Source organism: Hyaena hyaena, unplaced genomic scaffold (genome assembly GCF_003009895.1).
Source record: "Hyaena hyaena isolate Hyena2069 unplaced genomic scaffold, ASM300989v1 scaffold_86, whole genome shotgun sequence".
NCBI classification, from domain to species: domain Eukaryota; kingdom Metazoa; phylum Chordata; class Mammalia; order Carnivora; family Hyaenidae; genus Hyaena; species Hyaena hyaena.
This window is the reverse complement of record NW_024080721.1, coordinates 1,002,781-1,025,575: the sequence shown is the minus strand read 5'-3', so window position 1 is coordinate 1,025,575 and position 22,795 is coordinate 1,002,781. Positions and strand designations below refer to the sequence as shown.

The 22,795-nt window shown below is 58.9% G+C and overlaps 1 protein-coding gene across 1 annotated transcript in view; it reads right to left on the bottom strand.

Moving 5' to 3' along the window:
• NGEF (neuronal guanine nucleotide exchange factor) overlaps nucleotides 1-22,795 on the bottom strand; it is a 41,267-nt gene that overhangs the window by 1,065 nt on the left and 17,407 nt on the right. Inside the window, exons 4-12 of the mRNA XM_039234463.1 lie at nucleotides 11,843-12,003; nucleotides 10,433-10,585; nucleotides 8,572-8,701; nucleotides 6,383-6,457; nucleotides 4,279-4,368; nucleotides 3,100-3,263; nucleotides 2,703-2,858; nucleotides 2,127-2,206; nucleotides 393-497 (exon numbers count right to left, since the gene is read on the bottom strand). Of these exons, the coding sequence (XP_039090394.1) occupies nucleotides 393-497; nucleotides 2,127-2,206; nucleotides 2,703-2,858; nucleotides 3,100-3,263; nucleotides 4,279-4,368; nucleotides 6,383-6,457; nucleotides 8,572-8,701; nucleotides 10,433-10,585; nucleotides 11,843-12,003 (1,114 nt within the window). The remainder of the gene's footprint in view (nucleotides 1-392; nucleotides 498-2,126; nucleotides 2,207-2,702; nucleotides 2,859-3,099; nucleotides 3,264-4,278; nucleotides 4,369-6,382; nucleotides 6,458-8,571; nucleotides 8,702-10,432; nucleotides 10,586-11,842; nucleotides 12,004-22,795) is intronic.

The following is a 22,795-nucleotide window of genomic DNA, read 5'->3' as shown; positions in this document are numbered from 1 at the left end:
CTGCTGGAGACACCAAGCTTGGGTTTGTCTCCCCATACGCTGCAAGGGCACTGCCCTGACCCCCTCCTAGGGAACGTGGTCCTAGGGTGCCACAGGGTGTCCCGAACGTAGTGACTTTGGAACCCATTCCCGAGCCCTCGGCAACTGTCGGCTGCCCAGAGTGAGGCCAGGAGACCCCAGGGACGGCCCCCAAAGGGACAGGGATCTAGGCTGACCACCTGGTGACCAGAATGCCACTGTCACTCTGCTGTTGGGCAGCCTGTCTCTGAGCCCTGGCTCTGCTGCTGTACACGAGGCATAGGCGCCCCCACCTTATCCCTCAGGCTGGTGCAAGGTCCCCGGGGTGGGGGTGGGGCACGAGGGGGAGATGCACCCAGACCCCCGGCCCTCACCGTCTTCAGTCTTCTCCAGGATGTTCAGGATGTCGGCCAACTCCAGGGTCAGCTCATCTGGCTGCTGGGCCACGTACGGGTGCACACACTGGACCTGGGGGCAGTCTGGGGAGGACAGGAAGGTATCACGTGCTCGCACCACGTCCCCGGCCTGCTGAGGACCCAGCAAACCCCGCACACCCCCATTGGTAGCAGGGCAGGCCTGCGCGTAACAGAGCACCCGGAAAGGGTCTGTTTGGGGTAGAGGAGAGTCTGGCTCCAGAGAAAATGGGACTAAAACAGCCAGGGGCACTGGAGAAAACAATACATGGTGAAGGCTCAACAGGTGGGCAGGGGGCCTTACTTTGGACTTGAGAAGGAACATCTTGGACCTGACGCGCTGACCGCAGTCTGGGAAGGGCCTGGATTCAGCGAGCCCATTAGGGCCAGCAGCGTCTCTGAGGCCGGTGCACCTGCACCCTTTTACGCTTAATGAGGTTTTCCGGGAGCTGGCAAGCCCAGAACACGGGCATTTGTGTGCTGGGCCCAAGTTCCTTGGTTTCCTTGGGGTACCTGTCACTTACGAGCCAGTGACTTGTTTCTTCAGTAACCACATAAATGTTTGCCAAGCTCAGCAGACTGATGTCCTCCATCAGGACACTAAGCTCACAGCTTATATCCAGGCCCTTTGGGCAGGGGAAGCCGCACTGGCCTCTGGGAGTCGTAAGCACTTATAAGCGCTGCCCCATCAGGAATGTGGAGTGCCTGCCCCCCACCCGTCCTCACCTGCCTTCACCTGTCCTCACCTGCCTTCACCTGCCCCTCACCCGGCCTCACCCGTCGTCACCTGTCCTCACCCGTCCTCACCTGTCCTCACCCGTCCTCACCTGTCCTCACCCGTCCTCACCTGTCCTCACCCGTCCTCACCTGCCCCTCACCTGTCCTCACCCGTCCTCACCTGCCCCTCACCTGTCCTCACCTGCCCCTCACCCGTCCTCACCTGTCCTCACCCGTCCTCACCCGTCCTCACCTGCCCCTCACCCGTCCTCACCCGTCCTCACCCGTCCTCACCTGCCCCTCACCCGTCCTCACCCGTCCTCACCTGCCCCTCACCTGTCCTCACCCGTCCTCACCCGTCCTCACCTGCCCCTCACCTGTCCTCACCTGTCCTCACCTGCCCCTCACCCGGCCTCACCCGGCCTCACCTGCCCCTCACCTGCCCCTCACCCGTCCTCACCTGTCCTCACCCGTCCTCACCTGCCCCTCACCTGTCCTCACCTGTCCTCACCTGCCCCTCACCCGGCTTCACCCGGCCTCACCTGCCCCTCACCTGCCCCTCACCCGTCCTCACCTGCCCCTCACCCGTCCTCACCCGTCCTCACCTGCCCCTCACCTGCCCATCACCTGGCCTCACCTGTCCTCACCTGCCTCTCACCCGTCCTCACCCGTCCTCACCCGTCCTCACCTGCCCCTCACCTGCCCCTCACCCGTCCTCACCCGTCCTCACCTGCCTCTCACCCGTCCTCACCCGTCCTCACCCGTCCTCACCTGCCCCTCACCTGCCCCTCACCCGTCCTCACCTGTCCTCACCCGTCCTCACCCGTCCTCACCTGCCCCTCACCTGCCCATCACCTGGCCTCACCTGTCCTCACCCGTCCTCACCTGCCCCTCACCTGTCCTCACCTGCCCCTCACCCGCCCCCACCTGCCCACACCTGCCCGCGCAGCCGGCGGCCTCCTCCCTGAGGGCACTCACCCAGCAACCGAGAAGTGAAGGAAACAAACTTGGTTCTCCGGTTGGGGGCCAGTGAGGTCATCCAACGCTTCATCTCGCTCCTGGGACACAGAGGACAACTGCCGGAGCCACGGCGCAACCGCCCTTGCCCCCGGGGGAGCCTGGTGCCAAGCCTCCCGCGAGCCCGCAGCAGGACAGCTGGGGGTGCCCGAGTCCGGGGAGGGGCGGCAGGGAGCCCCCAGACCCCCCCTGGCCGCCTGAGTGCTAGGTGGGAGGGAGTCGCCCCCGAAGCCGCAGGCTCTCCCCGCCGTCTGGACGGAGATGGGGGGGTGGCCTGTGAGCTCTGGCGGGGACAAGGGCTGGGGTGACGAGATGGCCCCGGGGCTGTCCCGTGGTGCGGAGCGCTGGCCGGCCTGGCCGAGGCTGCCTCGTCTCATCAGAAAAGACCCTTCCAGAGTCTGAGCCCCGGCAGAAACCCCGCCCTGGGGGGCCGGGAGGCCTGTGCACGAAGCAGGTGCTGAAGCTTGGTCCCCCGGGGAAGGAGGCTCGGGCGGGCCGTGGGGCGCAGGGGCAGGGCCCGCGGCGCTGGGCACTCACTGCGAGGACGCCTTCAGCATGTAGGTGGCCTCCCGGTCATCCGCGTTCTCCAGCAGCCGCAGGATGAACACGTTGGCCAGCGTCTGGCCCTGGTCCTCCAGCTCCTCCACGCGGAGGAGGCCTCGCGGGGCTGAGTCGAACACCTGGTACTTGTCTCTGGGGACCGAGAGGGACGGGGTTGGGGGGTGCTGGGCCCCAGGAGGCCCCGGGGTCCCAGGGAGCCACCCCCCAGTCCTGCGGGCCCTACCACTCTGGCCACTCCTCACCCGCTTCTGGAAGCCTGAACACCGGCCCCCCTCCAGGAACACCTCCTCCCCCCGCCCCGCCCGCGGCCCCCAGGCCTGTCCCATCCTCCAGTGCTCAGTGCTTGGTGCTCCGCAGCGGCCTAACTGCTCACCCCGGAATCTGCCGGCAGATCACCAGCAGGTCGTTGAAGAGGAAGAGGTAAATTTCCCGGAAGAGTTTCTTGGTCCGCAGCGTTCGGGACGTCTTAGGGCCCGACATCTGCTGCAGCTCGCCCTGCTTCAGCAGCCAGCGGGAGTGGGAGATGATGGGCACAGACTGGGGGCAGGGGCGTGGCGTCAGAAGAGGGCGCCCTCCCGGCGCTCCCCGAGGCCCCCCGCTCCCCGAGCCTCGCTGGAGTCCTAACCCAGAAGGACAGCTTGGGGGGTGCGTGCATGTGTGGGTGCGCGCAAGGGTGCACGCTCCCGTGGACACGTGGATGAGAACGTGGCTGTGTATGTGTGTTTGTGCCTGTGTGTAGCTGTGCATTTGTCTGTTGTGTATGTGTCTGTGTGTGCTTCTGTGTATGTGTGCTTGTGTCTAAGTGTGTCTGTGTGGACTTGGGTCTGTACACGTGTGTGCGTGTGCATGTGGGCACCTGTGTGAGGGTCATCATTCCCTACCAGGCTCAGCCCAGTGGGATGCAGAATCAGGGGAGGAGCCAAGGTCATGGGGGGGGGGAGGGGAAACGCAGGGAGGAGAACTGGGCCCAGGGGTCGAGGAGGCCAGCTCTGCAGGTGACCGCTGCATGGCCCCGGGGGGACCTCCCAGGGGTGGTCGGCACAGCAGGTGGAGATATGGGGGGAGCCCAAAAGGACCTGTCTGCCTCCCCACCTGGGGCTCGCCTCCTAAACATGGCATGACCTGTGTGCTCACGTGCCCATGTCACCGGAAACCCAGGCCCCAGGGACCCTTAGGGCTCCCTAATGCCTGAAGCTTTACATAAAGTTGGGGGAGTGGTAACTGCTATCAGATTTTTAGTTCCCCCCAATTTAAGAATCCTTGCAATGGGCCCTGTTACATGCTTCATGTCAACTAACTGCTCAAGGTCACACGGACAAGAAAGGAGAGCAGGTGGCTGGCTCCAGGGTCCTTGCACACCATCTCTCAGAAGATAAGTGCAGGCCAATGTGATGCTGGTCACAGGCGGCGGGTGGGGTCAACTAGGGGTGTCAAGAGACCTCAGTGAAGGTGACACCGAACTGAGACCCAAGGGTGGGTGGCCAGTCATTGAGCTCGACCGGGGACCGATCCCCAGGCTGGGCTGGGGACACACAGAGCGGCACAGGTTCACCTTGATCTTAAACTCCATCTTCTTCTGAATGCTGATCATCTGCTCCGTGCGGCTCATTTTCCTGACGCCCTCGTTGCATGCTTTTACCACCTGGCATAAGAAGGGGGACACGTGAGGCCACCTGCAGCCAGCGGCTCCCCGGCCACTGCCTTTGGCCGCTCAGGCCCCAGAGGGTGAGAGTGGCCGGCCTGCTCAGCTGGGCGTGAGCTCCTCTGTCCAGCGCCGTCTGCGACAAGAGTGAGCGGGAAAGCCTGTCAGGCCGTTAGCTGGGGCTCTCGGTCCTGCTGGAGAAAGTTAGCATCTCGTCCTTGCTAGAAAGGAAACTCGGGAGCTCACATAAAATGATGCCTGACCCCTCAGGTCCCTGATGAAGACAAAAGAGCAAGGTGCCGATTCTCATCTGTCAGACTGGGAAAGGCAGACAGATCACTTCCGGGTTGGCCAAGGTATGGATGGGGAGAACGCTGTGTCACCCACTGCGGGGCGGGGGCGGGGGAGTGCAGGCTCCCCCCGACCTTGCTGGGAGGCGACCCAGGTACCAAGAGGCCTAATAAAACCACACTTCCTGGGACTTCCGGGGATTCAGCCTGGGGAAGCAGTACCCCACGAAGACGTGTGTCCGGAACGGGGCCTGGCATCCAGCATGCCCCCAGTATGTGCCCCACGGTGTGGCCCGCGGCGTTCAGAATGAGAAGAACTGTCCTCAAGTAACCGTCCCCTGAGGGGATTGATTAGCAGTTACATGCACATCACCCCGACTATGAAATCATTAAGAATCGCAGTAATTTTACAGGCGCGGCAACGGAGCGCGGAGCCAGCTTAGAAGCCGCCGTCCGTGTTCTGCAAGGATCACAGCTGTGTGTGCAGGCGTCCGTGTGCAAAGGGCAAGAGCCCGCACGCCGGCTGTGAGATGCGGGCCCCTGGGGGTCTTCACCATCTTCTTTTTACTCATGAGCACTTGCTGGGGGGGTTTTGTACTAAACAGCACTTTTATAAGAAAAAAAAACCCGCTGCTATAAAGAAAAAGGACCTCAGGAACAGGGGGTGCTCGCCGGGCCCCCCCGGCACGTGGGGCCCCTCACGGCTCAGGCGGCCACTGGACCCACCTTCTGTGGCCCAGCGGGGACCGGGATGAACCCCCGCCCCGATCGGGTGCGGGAGCTCCAGGGGAGGGTGGGGGGCCCTGAAACATGCCTCCCGGGTCACTGCCCCTTCCTGACCAGCCTGCCAGGTGGCCGACTGGTAAGGGACAGAAGGAGCGGCTTGGGGGGGGGAGACCACTGTGAAACGGAGCCCTCATGGCCCCAAGTGCCTCAGGACTGCCGTCAGGTGCCCACGGAGGCCGGTCCTTTCACTGAGCTGCCGCCTCTGGTGCCGGGAGCGGAAAGGACGCCCCCCACCAGGCTCTTGTCCACTAGAGTCCCTGGCACCACAGCGGCCCCGGGAGCCAAGCACACGAGATGGAGGCTGGAAGGGAGGGTCCGCGCACCCGAGGACGGCCCCACCCCGACTCTGCCGGCCACTCCAGGGGAGCCCTTCTCCGAGGGTGAGGGAGGGACATGGTGTCTTCACTGGGGCAGAGATGGGAGGGGAGAGGCGTGGGGACAGGGGGAGGCGTAGGGGAGAAGGCACCGGGCAGAGCTCCATCGGGGCACGAGAGCCAGATCCAGCCTCCTCGCCGTCACAGGAGGGAAGGCCCCGGAAACAGTAGGGACACACGTGGGGCTTGTGACGGCCCCGGAGGCCCGCGACGAGGCCGCTGATAAGACCCGGCCGGCGGGCGGCTGTGGAGGCCACCGTGTGCTGCCTGGTCCGGCCCAGGTCCGCCTCTGCTCAGGCCACACGCATCTGGGTTTTGGATTCAATGACTTTTCTTAAAAGTAATCTCGATACCCAGTGTGGGGCTTGAACTCAGGACCCCAAGATCAAGAGTCGCATGCTCGGCCGACGGGGCCAACCCGGTGGCCCTCAATGACCTTTTTTTTTTTTTTGATATTAAAATGAATTTGCAGTTTCCAAAGAGACAGCCACATGGGGGTGGGGGGCCAGGGCCGGAGGGTGGGTGTCCCGACTACTGGGGAAAAGGAGGGAGAGCGGGGCTCACCATCTCCAGCTCTCTGTGGGCGTCCAAGGCAGTGCACTCGCGCTCAGACTGCTCTTCCACTCTCTTCAGGATGTTCTGAGCACGGGGAAATCTGCATTAACACGGTCATGCGTGGTCTTTCCTCCCTCCCCGCCCCCTCGAGCAGCAGCACATCGAAGAGCCCGACCGGAAGGAGAACCTGTGACCAGGCCGGGACCGGGCATCCCCACCCACGGCTGCGCCCACCTCTAAAATGATGACCATGAAGCAGTCTCCCGAGAGGTTTACCCCTGGAGGCCCGGCTACAGCCCCCATCCCTGTGGGCTCAGCAGGGGACCCCGTGCTGGCGGGGTGGGCCCAGCACTAGGGAAAGGCACGCTCAGGACAGCCCTGTCCCCGCGGGGAGCTGCTGGAGGGCACCGGAGCCTCCCCACCCTTTCCCCTGGGATCTCGTCACAATGGCCCCAAGGCTTTGTTAACTCTGCTCTTATTGATAAAAACGTCTCTTTTCCAACTGTTTGACTTCCTGGAATTAACCGAATCCTGCGTACTTTCCCTTTGCCTCCAACAAGCTTCCTGGGAACGTTTCCCTGACGGCTCTACCTGGCCATCCCCCTGCCCCCATGCTTCCTCCAGACAGCGTTACGTTGGATCTTGGTCTTAGTTTTGTTGGTTTTCATGGTACAAAAATTAAGATTTTTATATATGCACACATGCCCTTTCCGTATAAAATTTCTTAAAAATTTTTCCCTCTGTTTTCTGTTTCAGTTTTTCCAAGTGAAAAAGAACCTGTCACACGTAACCCCTCATTCACCAGTGTCCTGTGACTTGGGTTCGCGCTCCTCGAGTTCTCTGCCAGAGCTCCCTCCTGCCGCCCCGGGGGTGGGGGTCGCTTCCTCTGACACCCCGTGTCTGGGGTCCTGGGCCTCGCTGAGCCCAGTCCCCCCTCCTGCTGCCACGGGCTGTGACCTCCCCTCCTTACTGCTGCCACCGTGGAGCTAGCCAGCTGCCCCAGGTCTTTGGCTTCCTGCCTGCCTGACCTCTGACCTCCCCTCACTGTGGCTCCGGGGTCGCTGTCTCAGCCTGTGCCCCCGAGAGCCACGGCCAGGTCCACACCATCCCCTCTGCCTGACTGGTGGACAGAACACGCCCAGCAGCCCAGGAGCGTGCGCCAGGCACAGAGTGTCTCTGCCCTGCTGAGACCCCCTTTCAGGAGGCGTCATCCTCTCCAGGCAGCCCTCCTGGTCTTCCTTCCTCACCGCTATTCCTTCTTGGCCACTGTGTCCCACGGCTGGGTCTTGGGATCCCTTTCTCTCCTTCCTGGCTGGTCTTCTTCACTAAAAGCCACCTCGATGCCCAGAGGCCCTGCCCAGACTTCTCCCTTTAACTCTGAACTTGGAGATTTGACTGCTCAGTCACCTGGAGCTCCCCGCCTCCGGAAAGACGGCACCATCACACCAACTGCTCCAGCTCAAACCCCCTCGACCCCAAGTAGCAAGTGGGCATCTCAGGTCTTCTCAATTTGGGTTTCCCTCCAAGACGTTCCCCTGCCCCCCACTCTCCCCTCCCCTGCCTCTCCCCCAGGCTAAGCTGCTTTTTCCAGTCACTTCCTAACCCCCGCTCCCATTTCCCTCCTGCTCTCCTGACCCTCACTCGGCACAGGCAGCCCAGGCGCTCTCACAGAAGGCTGTTAGATCAGGGGACTCCCCAGCATGCTGCAGGATGACCCTGGTCCCTTAGGGTCCCATCCGGCCTCTTTGCCTGTCTCTGTGCTCCTGTTGAGTTCCCTCAGCTCACCACTGGTCTTCCTGGCTGTGAGCCTGGCTGCCCCAGGGCCTTTGCACAAGCAGTTCCCTGGCAACCTGAACGGCTCCTCCCTGTCAGCCAAGTCTCAGCTCAAATGCTGCCTGTCTGAGAGTCTTTCTTGGCCCCCCTGAACTGGCAGTGACGAGGCTTTCACCCCCTATCGTGTTACCCTAGTTCACCGTCCTCACAGCCACTTCCACTTCCCAGCTGTGCGTGCCTGTCCATCTCTCCCCCAGACTGTGGGGACGGGGGGGCTGGGACCCCCGCGGCTTGGCACCCAGTAGGAGCTCCATGAGGATTTGCGGAGCAGGTGCACTTCCTAGAAAGCTGGCAGGGACGTGGAATGCCCCGAGGAAGCCGTGTGCAGCCCCGACTGCATGCCGGGGCGGGGGGGGGGCGGGTACCTGGACCAACAGCTTGAGGCGCGTGATCCTCTGGAAGGGCAGGATGAGGAAGGAAGACAGGGGCAGCCCCCTGCACTTGGGGTCTTGCTCCAGCTGCGCAATCAGCTCCCGAAAGGCCGCCTTCTCCTGGCTGGGGACACAGACACCAGAGTTGACCCCCGGCTCGAGGGAGGCGTGAGTTGGAAGAGCACCCGGGGCCTCGTCGGAGCCAGACGGCCCGCGGGCACCGGATCCACGCTGCCTTCTTCCCTTTTACTGGAAAGTAAACTGTCCAGGGACAAGTCAGACAACTACAGTGGCTTCCCGCGCCCGGCCCCTGCACGCTTGGCAGAGTGTGCCGCGTGTGCGAAGGCAAGAATTCCTGGGGCGGCCGGGTGTGTGACTCAGGCGCACGTTGGGTGGTCTGCCCCGCAGGGCGCCGCGGCAAGGTGAGCCCACGTAGTGACGGGAGCAGCGGGGGGCGGGGGCGGCTGCCAGCGGAGATGTCCTGTGTGCGGGTGACTCAGCGGCGGGGGGGCGGGGGGGCGACTAGGGCTCGGGGCCCCGCAGGGCCGCTCTGCCGCTGCCGCAGGTACACGGGGTTCACGCGGCGCGCCCTCGGCACGGCCGCGGCCGCGTCCTGTTCCCGCGTGTGCTGGTCTCCAGCTTTGTCCTCAAAATGGGCCTCCTGATTCCCTCAGGTCCCAATTTTCAGCCCCAGGTGTAAATCCTCCAAGTGTTATAACATCCCCAGGGGGGCGCCTGGGTGGCTTAGTCGGTTAGGCGTCCGACTTTCGCTTAGGTCATGATCTCGCGGTTCGTGGGTTCGGGCCCCGCGTCGGGCTCTGTGCTGACTGCCAGCTCGGAGCCTGGGGCCTGTTTCAGATTCTGTGTCTCCCTCTCTCTGCCCCTTCCTCACCCATGCTTAGTCTCTCAAAAATAAATAAATGTTAAGAAAAAACTTTTTTAGGGGCGCCTGGGTGGCTTAGTCGGTTAAGCGTCCAACTTTCGCTTAGGTCATGATCTCGCGGTTTCTGGGTTGAAGCCCCGCGTCGGGCTCTGTGCTGACAGCCAGCTCAGAGTCTGGAGCCTATTTCAGAGTCTGTGCCTCCCTCTCTCTCTGACCCTCCTCTGCTCACGCTGTTTCTCTCCTAGAAATAAACAAAACAAAACAAAAAAACAAACAAACATCCCCAGGTAGCTGATGAGAAGGCCCAGGGGAGTGTGACTTCTCAGTGACACCTTCCGCGCGCCCGATCCGGCTGGGACCACATCACTGGTGACGCAGTCACTGCCACAGGCGCAGAAGTGCGAACACTTGGGGAGACGCTGGTCGACTGAGAAGCTACCTCATCAACGGAAACCCCAGGGAAGTTTACAGCCGGGCACATTAGGGGCACCTGGGTAGTCGGTTGGTTAAGCACCTGACTTTGGCTCAGGTTGTGATCTCATGGTGTGTGGGTTCGAGTCCTGCGTCGGGTGAGCTCGAGCCCTGCTTCTCTCCCACTCTCTGCCCCTCACTAACTTGTGCCCTCTCACCCTCTCCCTCCCTCTCAAAAAAATTTTTTTTTCAAATGGGCACATTAGTGATGAACTCAAGGGTGTTTATGGAAATGCCACGAAAGACTGCCTCCTGCCCCTTCCTTGCCTTTGTCTCTGGTTCAAACCATTTTCCTGACCTGCTGGGCCACGAGGGAGCCTCAAGGCCTCAGACCCTCCTCTCTACGCCCCCAGAGCTCAGCCCAGCCACCTGGACATGGCTCCGGTGGGCGCCATGGCGGTATTGGGACTGACATTTCTCTGGTGACCCCAAGACCTCCGGAACGTGCCAGGCTTGGAAAGCAGGGCCCGCGGACCGAGCTCGGTGGCCCTGTGCACTCACAGCAGCTGCTTGTAGGTCCTCTCCTGGTAGGTCTGGTTGCTGACGTAGGTGATGTAGACTGAGAAGTGGTTGGCCGCGTAATGGTACACGATGTCGCACACGTCCGAGATGACGATGTTCTCCTCCATCCGGCGCTCCAGCTCCAGGAGGAACCTGCAAGGGGCAGCGGCTGGGGTGAGGGCGCCTGGACGGCGACACTCAGGACACGTCCCTAGCGCCGGGCCTGGCTCCCACCAACCAACAAACACGGCAGGCCGAGGTCCCCGCACTGATGGCACGTCCCGTCACATGGAGGAATGACACGCTCAGCATTTTTAGGTGCGTAACAGCATTAGGGGTATTTTTAAAGGACAGAGAAAGAGACCTAATGTTTTCCACACATACTGATGTGTTTGCAGATGAGGTGACCACGGGGATTTGCTTCAGAAGATCCCATGGGTGGTGGGGAGGGGAGGGGAGGGGAGGGGATGGGTGGGTCGGGGACGTGGGCCAACCTAGATGCTGGGCTCGTTACACGGGCGTCTCTACTTCTGCACGACTGGAATTTTCCATGATAAAACAAAAGTCAAGACATAAGTAATAAGACGCCCCTTCCCCAATGGGGTAAGTGGCAAAGGCCGAGGAGTCTCTCAGCCACCGTGCGCCCAAGCCCACCGGGTGGGGCCGCGCCCAGGACGCGGGTGTCAGTGCGGAGGAGGGACCTACCCAGAGGCCCATGGGGCGCCCCAGGGGGTGGGGGAGCCCCTCCTGCCACACCTCGGCCTCACGTCTGAATGTGCACGGTTGGACCAGCTCGCCCAAAGGTGGCGTTTTGCACTCTGAGCTGCAGACTCGGCGGCCTCCGGGGGAAGTGGTCCGTGGGTCCCCTGCCCTAACCGATCGATTGGCTTCTTCTTTGCAAGAATCCATCAGTGGTTGTTTACTCCCCTCCAGCTAAGCTCCTCCCATCCTTCAAACAGGCAAACTGTAGGCACAGTTCCAAAGCCACTTCCACAAATTACTGCCCACGCCATCTAACCGGGGGCACAAGCCCAGGGCCGGGCTCTGCGCGCGCTCGCAGAGAGCTCTCGGGTTAGAGCGTTAGGAGTCACGATAAGGAGCAGCTCACACGGAGGACACCCCTGGAGCTGGTCAGGACACCCGCCCCGACCTGCCTGACCGTGGGGGCCTGAGGACACTTGTGCTGATGGGAGGGAGCCCACGGCCCGCAGGCCTGTCGGGCACGTGACCTGCTGCCCCGCGGGCAGTGGGCAGCTTTATGTATTTAGTTATATCTCACTATAGACCACTCCAAACACACAGGCAGAGAGGTCAGGGTAACGAGCACCGGCCACCAGCTTGCACCGCGCCACCCGCTGAGGAGAAGGTTCCGGAAGCCAGGCCCCACGAGGAGCCAAGCCCGTGGCTCACCGCTCGCTGACGGCCATGACGTCCAGGACGTTGGAGAAGAGGATGTGCGCCTCAGACGGGTGCAGGGTCTTCTTCAGACGCTCGTTCTCCATGAAGTGAGACACGAGCAGGCTCAGGCTTTTGTAGTAGGAGGCCTCGGAAGTGACCAGCTCGAACATGGCCTGCGTCGGGGCAAACACGGACAGGAGAGCCGGTGTCACCTCCCGGGCCCCGCGGGAGGGTGTCTACCCCGCTCCAGGTCAGCGACGCAGAGACACGCAGGCCTGCGAGCGCGGGGGCGCGTGGAGTGAGGGCCCTTCCACATGCTGGCGGCAAGGCGGCCTCCGCGTGAGGGACAGAGACAAGGCGCCCCCGGCTCGCTGTACCGAAGACTGGAGACCGCCTGGTGTCTGACACACAGAGCAGGTGAGAACCCAAGGGCTCAGCCGTGCACCCAGGCCCCGCAGCCGCTGGGCGCGACTCAGACGGTCTCCTGGTGCCGAACGGGCGTGAAAATCAGTATAGAGGGACTCCCCCTTTACACGCCCCCCGAGGACGGCCGGAAGGCCCCGGGCCACAATCCTCAACCACAGGTATCAGCAGGGGGTGCAACTCTTCCTTGTATCTTTTTACCCGTTAACTTGTCTGAAAACTGAAAGATGAGCATCTATCATTTCCCTTCATGGTCTAATTTGACAACGTAACCGATAAAGCAATTTTCATTTTGAAAAAGAGAAAGAAATCCAGGATCAAATAAGCTTTTTGTAGGCACCCTTATTCTGCGTGGCTGTCACCTGATTGCCCAGCCCAGGCCCACAACAACACGAGTCGGAGCCCGGTCCTCTGCAGGGCGGGGCTTCTGGGCAGCGAGGGCACTGGGATGCCAGCCCGCCTCCCCCCCTTGCTCACGGGCACACCAGTGACCTTGCTGAGACCACCCTCGGGTCACCCTTACCCTCCGCTGTTCCTTGACCAAGGACAGATTCAGGTTCCACAACAGCTGGCCAGAGGGACCGAGGAGTGGGGTGAATTGTGCCCCCCCAAAACTGTGTCCACGTTCTAAGCTCTGGCAACCTACGAATGTGATCTTTTTTGGGAAGAAGTCCTTTGCAGATGCAAGTTAAGGATATAGGGGACATGGGGACACCTGGGTGGCTGCATCGGTTAAGTGTCCGACTTGGACTCCGGGTTCGTGAGTTTGAGCCCCGTGCCGGGCTCTGCGCAGACAGCTCAGAGCCTGGAGCCTGTTTCGGGTTCTCCCTCTCTCTCCCCTCCCCTGCTTGTGCTCTGCGTCTCTCTCTCTCAAATGTTAAATGTTAAAAAAAGTTAAGAAAAAAAAAAGGATGTCAAAGACATCACTCTGGACTGAGAGCCTAAACCCAACGACGGGTCTCTTTGTAAGGGAGATATTTGACACACGAGAGACACGGGGCACAGAGACATGGCAGGGATGGGGAGACACAGCCGCCAGCAGCCAGAAGGGGCAGATGGATCCCTGGAGCCTGCAGAGGCCACAAGGTTTCTGGTCCCCACGGCCGGGCCCGAACAAACCCGATGAGCCACCTAGTGAGTGCTAATTTCTTGAGAGCTTGTTTGAGGTTCTAGCAGGATCGAAGAAGTCCTCTTCTGTCGGGGAAGATCGTCCTCTTCGACCGAGCGCGCAGCTTTGGGAGGGACGCACATGGAGCGGTGAGGGAGGAAGGGGACACCCGCCTAGCCAGCCAGATCAGCCGAATCAACGCTGGCGATCAAGGGGGTGACAGCTGTCGCAGCCAGATCGCCCTCACATCCATGAGTGCTAATTTCTTACAACAGCCGCAGGAGGCTGTCACAGGCGCACAGAGGAGGGACGGGAAGCGGGAGAGGGATGAGCAGAGGTCGGCGCCCCGCACCCCACATCTCACGGTTGCCTCCCCACCGGTTGGAACCCTGGTCCAGGGCTTGAGGCTCTGGCAGTGAATGTGGAGCTCCAGGGCTTGGGAAGACAGTGGGGAGGAGACAAGGAGGGACCAGCACCCACTCCTTCCAAACGCACTAGGAACCCTCCTGGGGCCCCCGGGAAGGGTGTCCGCTGCCGTTTCTCCAGAAGGAACTGCCAGATGCAGAGGTGAGTAACACCCCCACAGTTACCGCTGGAAGGTGGAGGGGCGGAGACCCAACCCAGGAGTTTTCCCAGTGCTGGGCTCTCCCCACCTCACGCCACCCCTGCGCAGGGGTTAGCATAAAAGCTCAAGGCAAGTCCCCAGGGCCGCCCACCAACCACGGGGCCCGGGCCACCGCAGCAGAGGGCCCAGCTGGTGCCCGGCCGGCAGCCTCTCCGGGGCCTGGTCTCCTTGGAGGACGAAGCCGCAGAAAGCGCATCGCACCAGCCTCATCGGCGGCCCGGCACCGAGTGACTCTGCCCACAGCCACCCAGACCCTGCCCACGAGGGTGATCTCAGGACGCTCGGAGCTTCTCTGTCAGGGATGCTGACGTCAAACCACTTTCCTGCTGCTACATTTCAGTTGCCTAAGAAAACGTCCGGCCATCTCAGCGTGCAAGTTCTAAGCAAATATAACCCCTCCCCCCCCCCCCACACACTGACACACGAGTGTTGCCCAGAGGGAAGGAACACCTGCCCACAGGCTGCTCCACAGAGGAGGGCGCGTCTCCCAAACCCTGTGATGCCCATCAGGCCTGCCCTGGCTTGGTGTCACCCACATCCCCACTCCCTTGGCATTTTGTCCTGGTCTCTGGGGGAGCTGGGGAGGGGGTCCCTGGAGGCGGCAGGGCCGAGGCGGGAGGGCCTTTTAGCGGCTCAGCACAGCGGACTGGGCCCCCGTCGCGGCCACTGATGGTGGCTACGCAACCTCCCCCCCGCTCCCCGCTTACAGGTGGCCAGTCGTCTGTGAATGTTAGTGTTTCAAGACAGTTGTCTTCATTTCATACGTCAGATTATTTGCCACGTCGATGTGGCCGTCTTTTCCTTACTGACGCTCTTTACTGACTGTCATTCTCGCCTCTTCATGGCAGCGAGGGGACGGGAATCTGGGCCCCCTCTGCTCTCCAGACTCCTTCACTTGTTCACTCGGCCGCTCGCTCACTCACTCTCCCATCCGTTCCCACGGATGCCAAGCACCAGTCTAGGCACCTGGCACTCAGTGTCGAGCTCAGCCACCTCCCTGCTGCCACAGAGCTTACGTCCCAGCGGGTGGGGACAGAGCAGACAAGAGAGCACCACTTCCGCTCCCCACTGTGCCCGGAGGCCCTGGGTCTCATTTTTCTCGGCAGATTTAGACTTTTCTCCAAAGGAAGGACACAACGTAGAGAAAGCGCTGGTGCCCCAGCTGGGACCATCACCATGAAGTCTCACGTGAGCTGATCTGCAGCCTCTGCCCCTCCCTGGGGCAGTCCAGAGGCATCTGAGCCCACAGACCCCAGGCCAGCCCCGCACCCCTCAAATACAGGACGGCCAGGACCACTCTCTAACGCAGCGCAGGCCACGGGGGCTGCTTGGGGCTCGTGGGGTGCTGCAGGCGGCCTCGGCACCGGGGCGGGGGGGGGGGGGGGGTGGGCAGGGGCAGGGCTGCCCGGGGCCATGCTCTTCAATGCATTTGAGGGAATAAATGAGACCCCATCCCCACAGCAGGGATGAAAGAGGCTGGCACACCAAGAAAAATCTGCAGGAAAACAACATGCTTCAGATCAAGGAAGGTGAAAAACCAGCCCTGAAAACACAAGGAGCATCATCCGGTGAGAACTCCGTTCACTGACCCTAAGTCGCTGTGACCTCAGTGTTTCACCGTCTGACACGGGTCCTCGCCGTGCGGCCGGGTGAGCTCTCCTCCTCTGTCCTCCGCACCCAGCTCTGACGTGGCCGCTGACATCGGTCTTGCCTTCTTCCTCCCGCAGAGCTCAGGCCGAGCAGCTCCCCATCGGTCCCTTTTCCTCCTGGCCTCCTTGTCGCTCAGGGCTCCCTGCGGAGCCCCCCACACCATGCACTCTATCCTGATCTGGACTGTTGTCAGCTTCCCGGCCGCGGCGTTAATGAGTCACAGCTGTCTGACGCCGTCACCTCCCCTTTATCACCACGTGGTCGTGGGATCCGAGCCGCCAGGGCGACCTCTGAGGGGGTCAGGGTCAAGGGCAGGGTGACCGAGGACCACTGGTACTATCTGGGGGCGCGCTGGTCCCGCCAGGAAGCAGACACACAACTCCCGCCCACGCTTCGCCTCCTCTGGGGTCCCAGGCTCTCCGTGGGGGCGGGGCTGAGCTCCCATCGGAGCACATGAAGGGAACAGAATGGATCTTAGGTAGCCCGCATTTCCCCACCTGTTATGGACTGAGTTGCGTCCCCCAAACTCCTATGTTGAAGCCCTAGCTCCCAGGATGACTGCTTTGGAGGTGGGGGGCCTATGAAGAGGTCAAGGTTGAATCAGGTCATAAGGATGGAACTCTAATCCAGTATCACTGGCGTCCTTATGAGAGAAGAATCAGACACCAGAATGCGAGCCAAGGAGGGGGGTCCTCGCCAGAGATTGCCGCTGCCGTTGCCCACACCTTGATCATGGACCTGGAGCCCCAGAACCGTGAGGAATAACCACCCGCTGTCCAGCTGCCCAGTCTGGGGCAGTCGGTTACGGTGACCCAAGCAGGCCGATGCACCACCCACTCTCCCAACCGGCTCCAAGAAGTCCGGCCCTCTCCATCCTTCGGGCCGGACATCAGTCCACCTGCCCTGATCTGGACTGGAGGGGGAGGCCGGGAGCCCCCTCCCGACACAGAACACACACATCTCAGGGAGCAAGGAAACGTTGGGCGTTATTCCAAATGGCTTCATCGAGGCCTGGAACAGGAGTCAAGAGAAAGGGGACGTTCTCTGCCGTTGGCCCTGCATCCCTGGGGGGGAGAGGGAGGGGGAGGAGACTCGGACCAGACAGATGACTCTGCCGAAATTCTGTACAATAGCATTTGTGTGTTGCTTCCACAAACTCACACCAGGAGAAAGAGTTCATTTTGCAAGAACCGATAGCCATTCCTGCTGCCCTTCTTGGCAGAACGAGGCATCTCTCTCTAAATCCAGGCAAGTCTGGGCACGTTCCTCTCTCAGTCACTAAGCTCCTGCTCAGACAGATGGGTGCGACACTCGGCTGGCAAGCGGTGGGCATAACCGCCCTCAGTCTCTCCACCTTGTCCATGCAGGGTCACCAGAGGCCAGCGGCACCGGGGTGCAGGTAACAGCCGGCACTTATCCATCACCCAGCAGGTGCCCAGCATGATGCCCTGCGCTCATGACGTGTCACCTCGCTCGGTCCTCACTACAACCCTGGAGGTCTCCCAGACTGTCCCCACCGGGCAGATGAGGACGCTAAGGTCACATGGCTGGTGGGTGGCAAAACCAAGGCTTGTCCTTTGGACTTGTGCTCCAGGCCTCGACCTCTGTGTTACGGAACGAGAAGGTCTTCCACACAAACCCCAAGGTTTCCCCACGGCCAGCGCCCTCTCTCCCCGGAGGTGGGCCTGCTACTATTTATGCTGCCCTCCTACACTGGATTAGAGACTCTCTCCAGGTTCTTAATCATCTGCTTAGCTTTATGCAGTGTTTTCTTTTCTTTTTGTTTTAATTTTTTAATTTTTATTTTTAAGAGAGACAGAGACAGAGCACAAGTCAGACAGAAACACAGAATCGGAAGACAGACTCCAGGCTCTGAGCTGTCAGCACAGAGCCCGACACGGGGCTTGAACTGACAAACCGTGAGACAATGACCTGAGCTGAAGCTGGCTGCTCAACCACCTGAGCCACCCAGGCGCCCCTATGTGATGTTTTCAAGTAGGTGCTCGATAAGTTTGTGAAAGGAAAGACCTCCAAACCACCACTTAAACGTAAACCAGTCCTGGTTTGTCAGTTATATGGATGGGTTAGCAATGCCCACCCGCTCATAACTTCTACCGGAAGATTCTGCTCACCAGGCTCCCTGCAGCCCCCCGCAGGGCAGCCTGCATCGATTTACAAGGACACCGCTTTAACTGCACTTTTTGTTCCTCTTTTTCTCCTGGGTCCTACTGGCCTGGACGTCCCATGTCCCGTCTCCTTTCCTGGATGGCTTCCTGAAGCAGCAGGTATAGGAAACTCGATGCTCCAAAAGTCGGCTGAGCACCTACTCAGAGCTAGGGTCCCGAGATGAGCACCTGCCCGCCTGCCTCCCTGGAGACCATCGGCCCAGGGGTCCTCAATCCTCGGGGAGCCCAGCACCCCAGTTCACCCATTCCACGAACATGAGCCAGGAGCATCATCTCCAGGAAGTGACTGGGCTGGGCTCACTGCTGGGGGCACGGAGGGGCGGAGACGCATTGTCACCAAGGATGCAGCCGGGGCACAGCCAATGACAGCTCAGGGCTGAGCTTCACAGTAAAGTGGAAGGGGCCTCGCCCCAGCGGTGGAGAGAGCAGGCAGCCGGAGAAGGCTTCTGGAAGGGGCCGAGTCAAAGAACTTGTACGAGTTAGCCAGGCAAAAGGGGGGGGGGGGGTTAAGCCAACACAGGTGTTTGTGAAAATACAGATGCCCAGGCCACTCCCCGGACCCACATATCACCTGTCTTTTAACGGGGTGTCCGGTCACACCGGGGCACGGCAGTGACTGAGGATGGCGGCACCCAGAGCTTCCACTAGTGCCTTCTTACTTGTCACCCCGCGTCCTCAGTGTCAGGGCACCTGCCTGAGGCCTGTCTTTCCTGCCAGGACATCTACTTTTAGCTGGAGGGTGGGAGGGGACAAGGCAAAGCTGGGCCATAATGCCCGGGTTTGGGGTGTCCCTCCTAGAGCCCCAGACTGCCTCAGAGGCTGTGGGGACGTGACCCATGGACACTTTGGTTCAGACCCCACGGTCCAGGCTCCATGTCCCACCATGTGCCAGAGGGGGTTCCGGCCACCTGGTCCTGCTGAAGGCCGGACTCTGTGCTCCAGATGCCCAGGCCCTGTGCACCCCAAACACCCCAAAGCTAAGCCCGAGGCCCGAGGGCCTGAGGCGGCTTGGGCGAGCTGCACATGCACCATCACACGCTTCCCCTCTCCTCCGCGGGTGTCGCAGAGCCAGGGGAAGGGGCGGCCAGGCCCTGCCGTCAGAGGCAGAGTCCTTTTGGGCCAGCGAAGTCACCCTGGGTAGGTCCACCCCCACGCACTGTCACACTGGTCCCCCCCAACCCCGTGATCCAGCTGTAGGGTCACAAAGCTTCCCCCACTCCCCCCTGCAGGCGCAGTAACTCATACCCCATGGGCATTAAGGTGGACAGAAGTGATTCCCAAAAGGCTCTTAGGAAGGAAGACGCCCTTTAGAGCGTCTCTTTCTTCCGCAGATGGTGATGAAGTCAGATTCTGGAGCCCACGCCTCCACCTGCCGCAGTGAGGTCTGGTCCACGTGGGAAACTCAAGGAGGGACAAGACTGAGCAAGTTCCCATGGCCTCGGCCGTCACAGGGTGTGGCGACAGCTGCCTCATGGTGCTGCTGTGGGCCTGGGGCTCTGTATGAGATTCGAGCTTGCCTGCAGCCTTGGGGGGCCCAGTGTGCCCCCCACACCCCCAGCAAGCCCTCCCATGTCCCCAGTCCCAGTTACTATGTTTTCTCCAGATGACCTGGTTAATAAGGTAATTTGTGAAAAAGTTTACACTAAAGCAGCTGTAAGCTTAAAAAGACCCATTCTTGAAAAGACGTGCGGCCTCACTCACAGTAAGAGAATATAAATTAAAACCATGAGGAGATGTTATTTATGCTCTAGCGCCATGGTCAGGACAAAATGGCCACATGACGTACACAGGCGATGGGGAGGTGTGGAGGCACTTAGGCAATACCTTCCCAAAACTTAAAAAACAGATCACTGTTAATTCAACAATTTCACTTGGCCGCTCCCATGGTAATCCACTGTGTGGATTTCAATCCTAAATAGCGCTGCACTGAATGTCCTTCATCCACAACATTTCTAACTGCAAATGTCCATTGATGGGGGAAGGGGTTAAATAAATTATATCATAAACAATGGAGGCCCATAAAGCTAACAACAACAACAAAAGAATGTGGTGCTCCATTTGGGCTGATATAGAAAGATTTGCAAAACATTTTGCCAAGTTAAAAAAAAACAAACAAAAGCACATTAACAACGTAGTAGCAATTCACCATTTGTGCCACACGCACACACGCCCTGAGGGCCAGGCAGGAAAGAGACGTTTTTCACTTTTTGCACTTGATATCAGGTACATAAATTACTTATCCAAAAGATTCCTTTTAAAAATGACAAATGCTGGGGCGCCTCTGTGGCTCAGTCGGTTAAGCGTCCGACTTCGACTCAGGTCATGATCTCTCGGTTTGTGGGCTTGAGCCTCGCGTTGGGCTCTGTGCTGACAGCTCAGAGCCTGGAACCTGCTTCAGATTCTGTCTCCCTCTCTGCTCCTCCCCCACTCGTGCTCTCTCTCTCTCAAAAATAAATAAATATTAAAAAATCTTTTTAAAAGAATGAAATGCTAAACTTCACTTTGTTAAAATAGTTCCAGGTACTTGTTATAAGACAGGAGACAACGGATGTTCTGTGTGATGGCTACTGTCCGGTTAAGCCACAGGGCAAAATTCCCTGCCCCTCCCGACTGGAGACTAATCTGCTGAAATGTTAAACTTTTTCCCAAAGAGACAACTATGTGATCCAATGAGGGCTGGTGAGCAAACTATCAATCACGATTTAATAGAAGGATAGAAGGATAGAAGGATATCATGTTAAAAACCCACAATTTCCTTCTAAATGGATAGTTTTCTTTTGGGGAACAAAAAAGAAAAGAAAAAGAAAACCATTTAAGCTCTAAGTTGTGCAAACAGGAAGAAACCTCCCCAGTGTCACAGGCTGAGCAGACTCGGCCGTCACAGGACAGCCACTGGGTCCCCTCCCTGCTTGTCCCCGGCGGGTTGAAGCTGGAAGCTCTGTCTGCACACGCCGGGGCTGTCCCGCTGCCAGCCAGCACCAGCCCGGGCCGGCGGGCCCCTGGGAGTGTATGTGTGACCCTGTTTCCTTGGAGAGTCTCAAAATATCCTTCCCTGCTCTTTTTTCAAGCTGTGCACACCCAGCTCACCACGATCGAGGACCAGGGCAACCCAGTCTTTTTCTATCCGCTTTGTCTAGGCAGGTCCCTGGCGCTGGCTGGGGACACAAGCCACCTCAGCCGCGGGAGTGACCACTCTCAGTGCCATGTGGAAGGAGAAGGCCCCTCCAGATTCTTGAGCGGGTCAGGCCAGGTAAGTGTCAAGTACTATCTGATGCTTCCTCCGGGGAAGCCCCTGCCCCCACCCCACCCCCAGTTGAACACCCATCCTCTCCATGGCCGCCTCCCTCATAACCTTGTCGTTGGAATGTATGTCTGATTATCTTTTCAAATTGTTGTGTTCTCAAATAGGAACCCCCAACCCGCTCCAAGGAGGACAGCGGGAGCCAAGAGCTTCAGAGTAAGTTTAAAAAACAAGAAGCAAAACCAAGAAAATCCTACCAACACCTAAGACAACACTTTCCAATGTCAGCTACCTAAGTACTTAGAAAGGGAGGGAAACATACAATTTTATTCTTAAATCCTGATTCTCCGAGGAGATGAAGACTCAGGCCTACCAAAAGGGCATTGTCTGGGGTATTTTCCGTGTGTAAACAAGTAGTTCATCCCAACCTGCTGCTGTTGCTGCCTTTGGGGTCAAGGAGGAAGAGATGCACCGACAACAGACTGGGCTGGTGGTACAAGTTGCCCGACTTGCTTTGAGAAATGAGGAGCTTCTGATGTAGAAGTCACTGATTCGGAACAAAACGTCTGAAGGATTCACTGTGGTGTCCCTTGCCAAATATTAACAAAATAGAAACTCACATGCAGCTTTTTAAAATAAATATGAAAAGGGCGCCTGGGTGGCTTAGTCGGTTCAGCGTCCGACTTTCGCTTAGGTCATGATCTCGCAGTTCGTGGGTTCGAGCCCCGCGTCGGGCTCTGTGCTGACTGCCAGCTCAGAGCCTGGAGCCTGTTTCAGTCTGTGACTCCCTCTCTCTCTGACCCTCCCCTGCTCACGCTGTCTCTCTCACTCTCTCCTAGAAATAAAAAAAAACAAAAAACAAAAAAAAACATTTAAAATAAATATGAAAAGCCAGACCATCAAGACTCAGAGCAAGGCACACAGAAGCAGTGTGGCCGTGGTATTCGCTAGTGCGTGTGACAGTCCTTACCGTGAGCTCATCCTACCTGTTTACAGATCTTTAGCAGAACCGTAGGAAATGACAAAAGTGTCATTTATTAAACATCTTATTTCCTATGCCAATTCTACCGTAGATGTCATGTTCCGTCCTGCCTCTTATTTTTTTTATTTGAAAAAAAAATTTTTAATGTTTATTGATTTTGAGAGAGAGAGAGAGTGGGTGTGCGTACAAGTCAGGGAGGGGCAGACAGAGGAAGAAAGAGAGAGAATCCCAAGCCAGCTCCACACTCAGTGTGGAGCCCAAACGCAGGGCTCGATCTCACAACTGTGAGATCACGACCCGAGCTGATATCAAGAGTCAGAAGCTTAACCAACTGAGTCACCCAGGTGCACTATCCTGCCTTTTAAAAACTTCTAATGTGTTGTAAATATTCACCTAGTTCATTCTTTTTTTTCCCCAGTTTAAAATGTTTATTTATTTTTGAGAGAGACAGAGCATGAGTGGGGGAGGGGAAGAGAGAGAGGGAGACACGGAGTCCGAAGCAGCTCCAGGCTCTGAGCTGTCAGCACAGATCCCAACACAGGGCTCAAACTCATGAACCACGAGATCATGACTTGAGCCAAAGCTGGATGCTTTACTGACTGAGCCACCCAGGCGCCCCTACCATTCTTTTAAAACACGTGGTTTTTTTTACATGTTTTGCTTTTATACACTCTCCTACTAAATAATTCCCCTATCATTGGGCATTTCGGGTTCTTACCCCCTTTCTTTCCCTAATTTTTGCTGGAATGA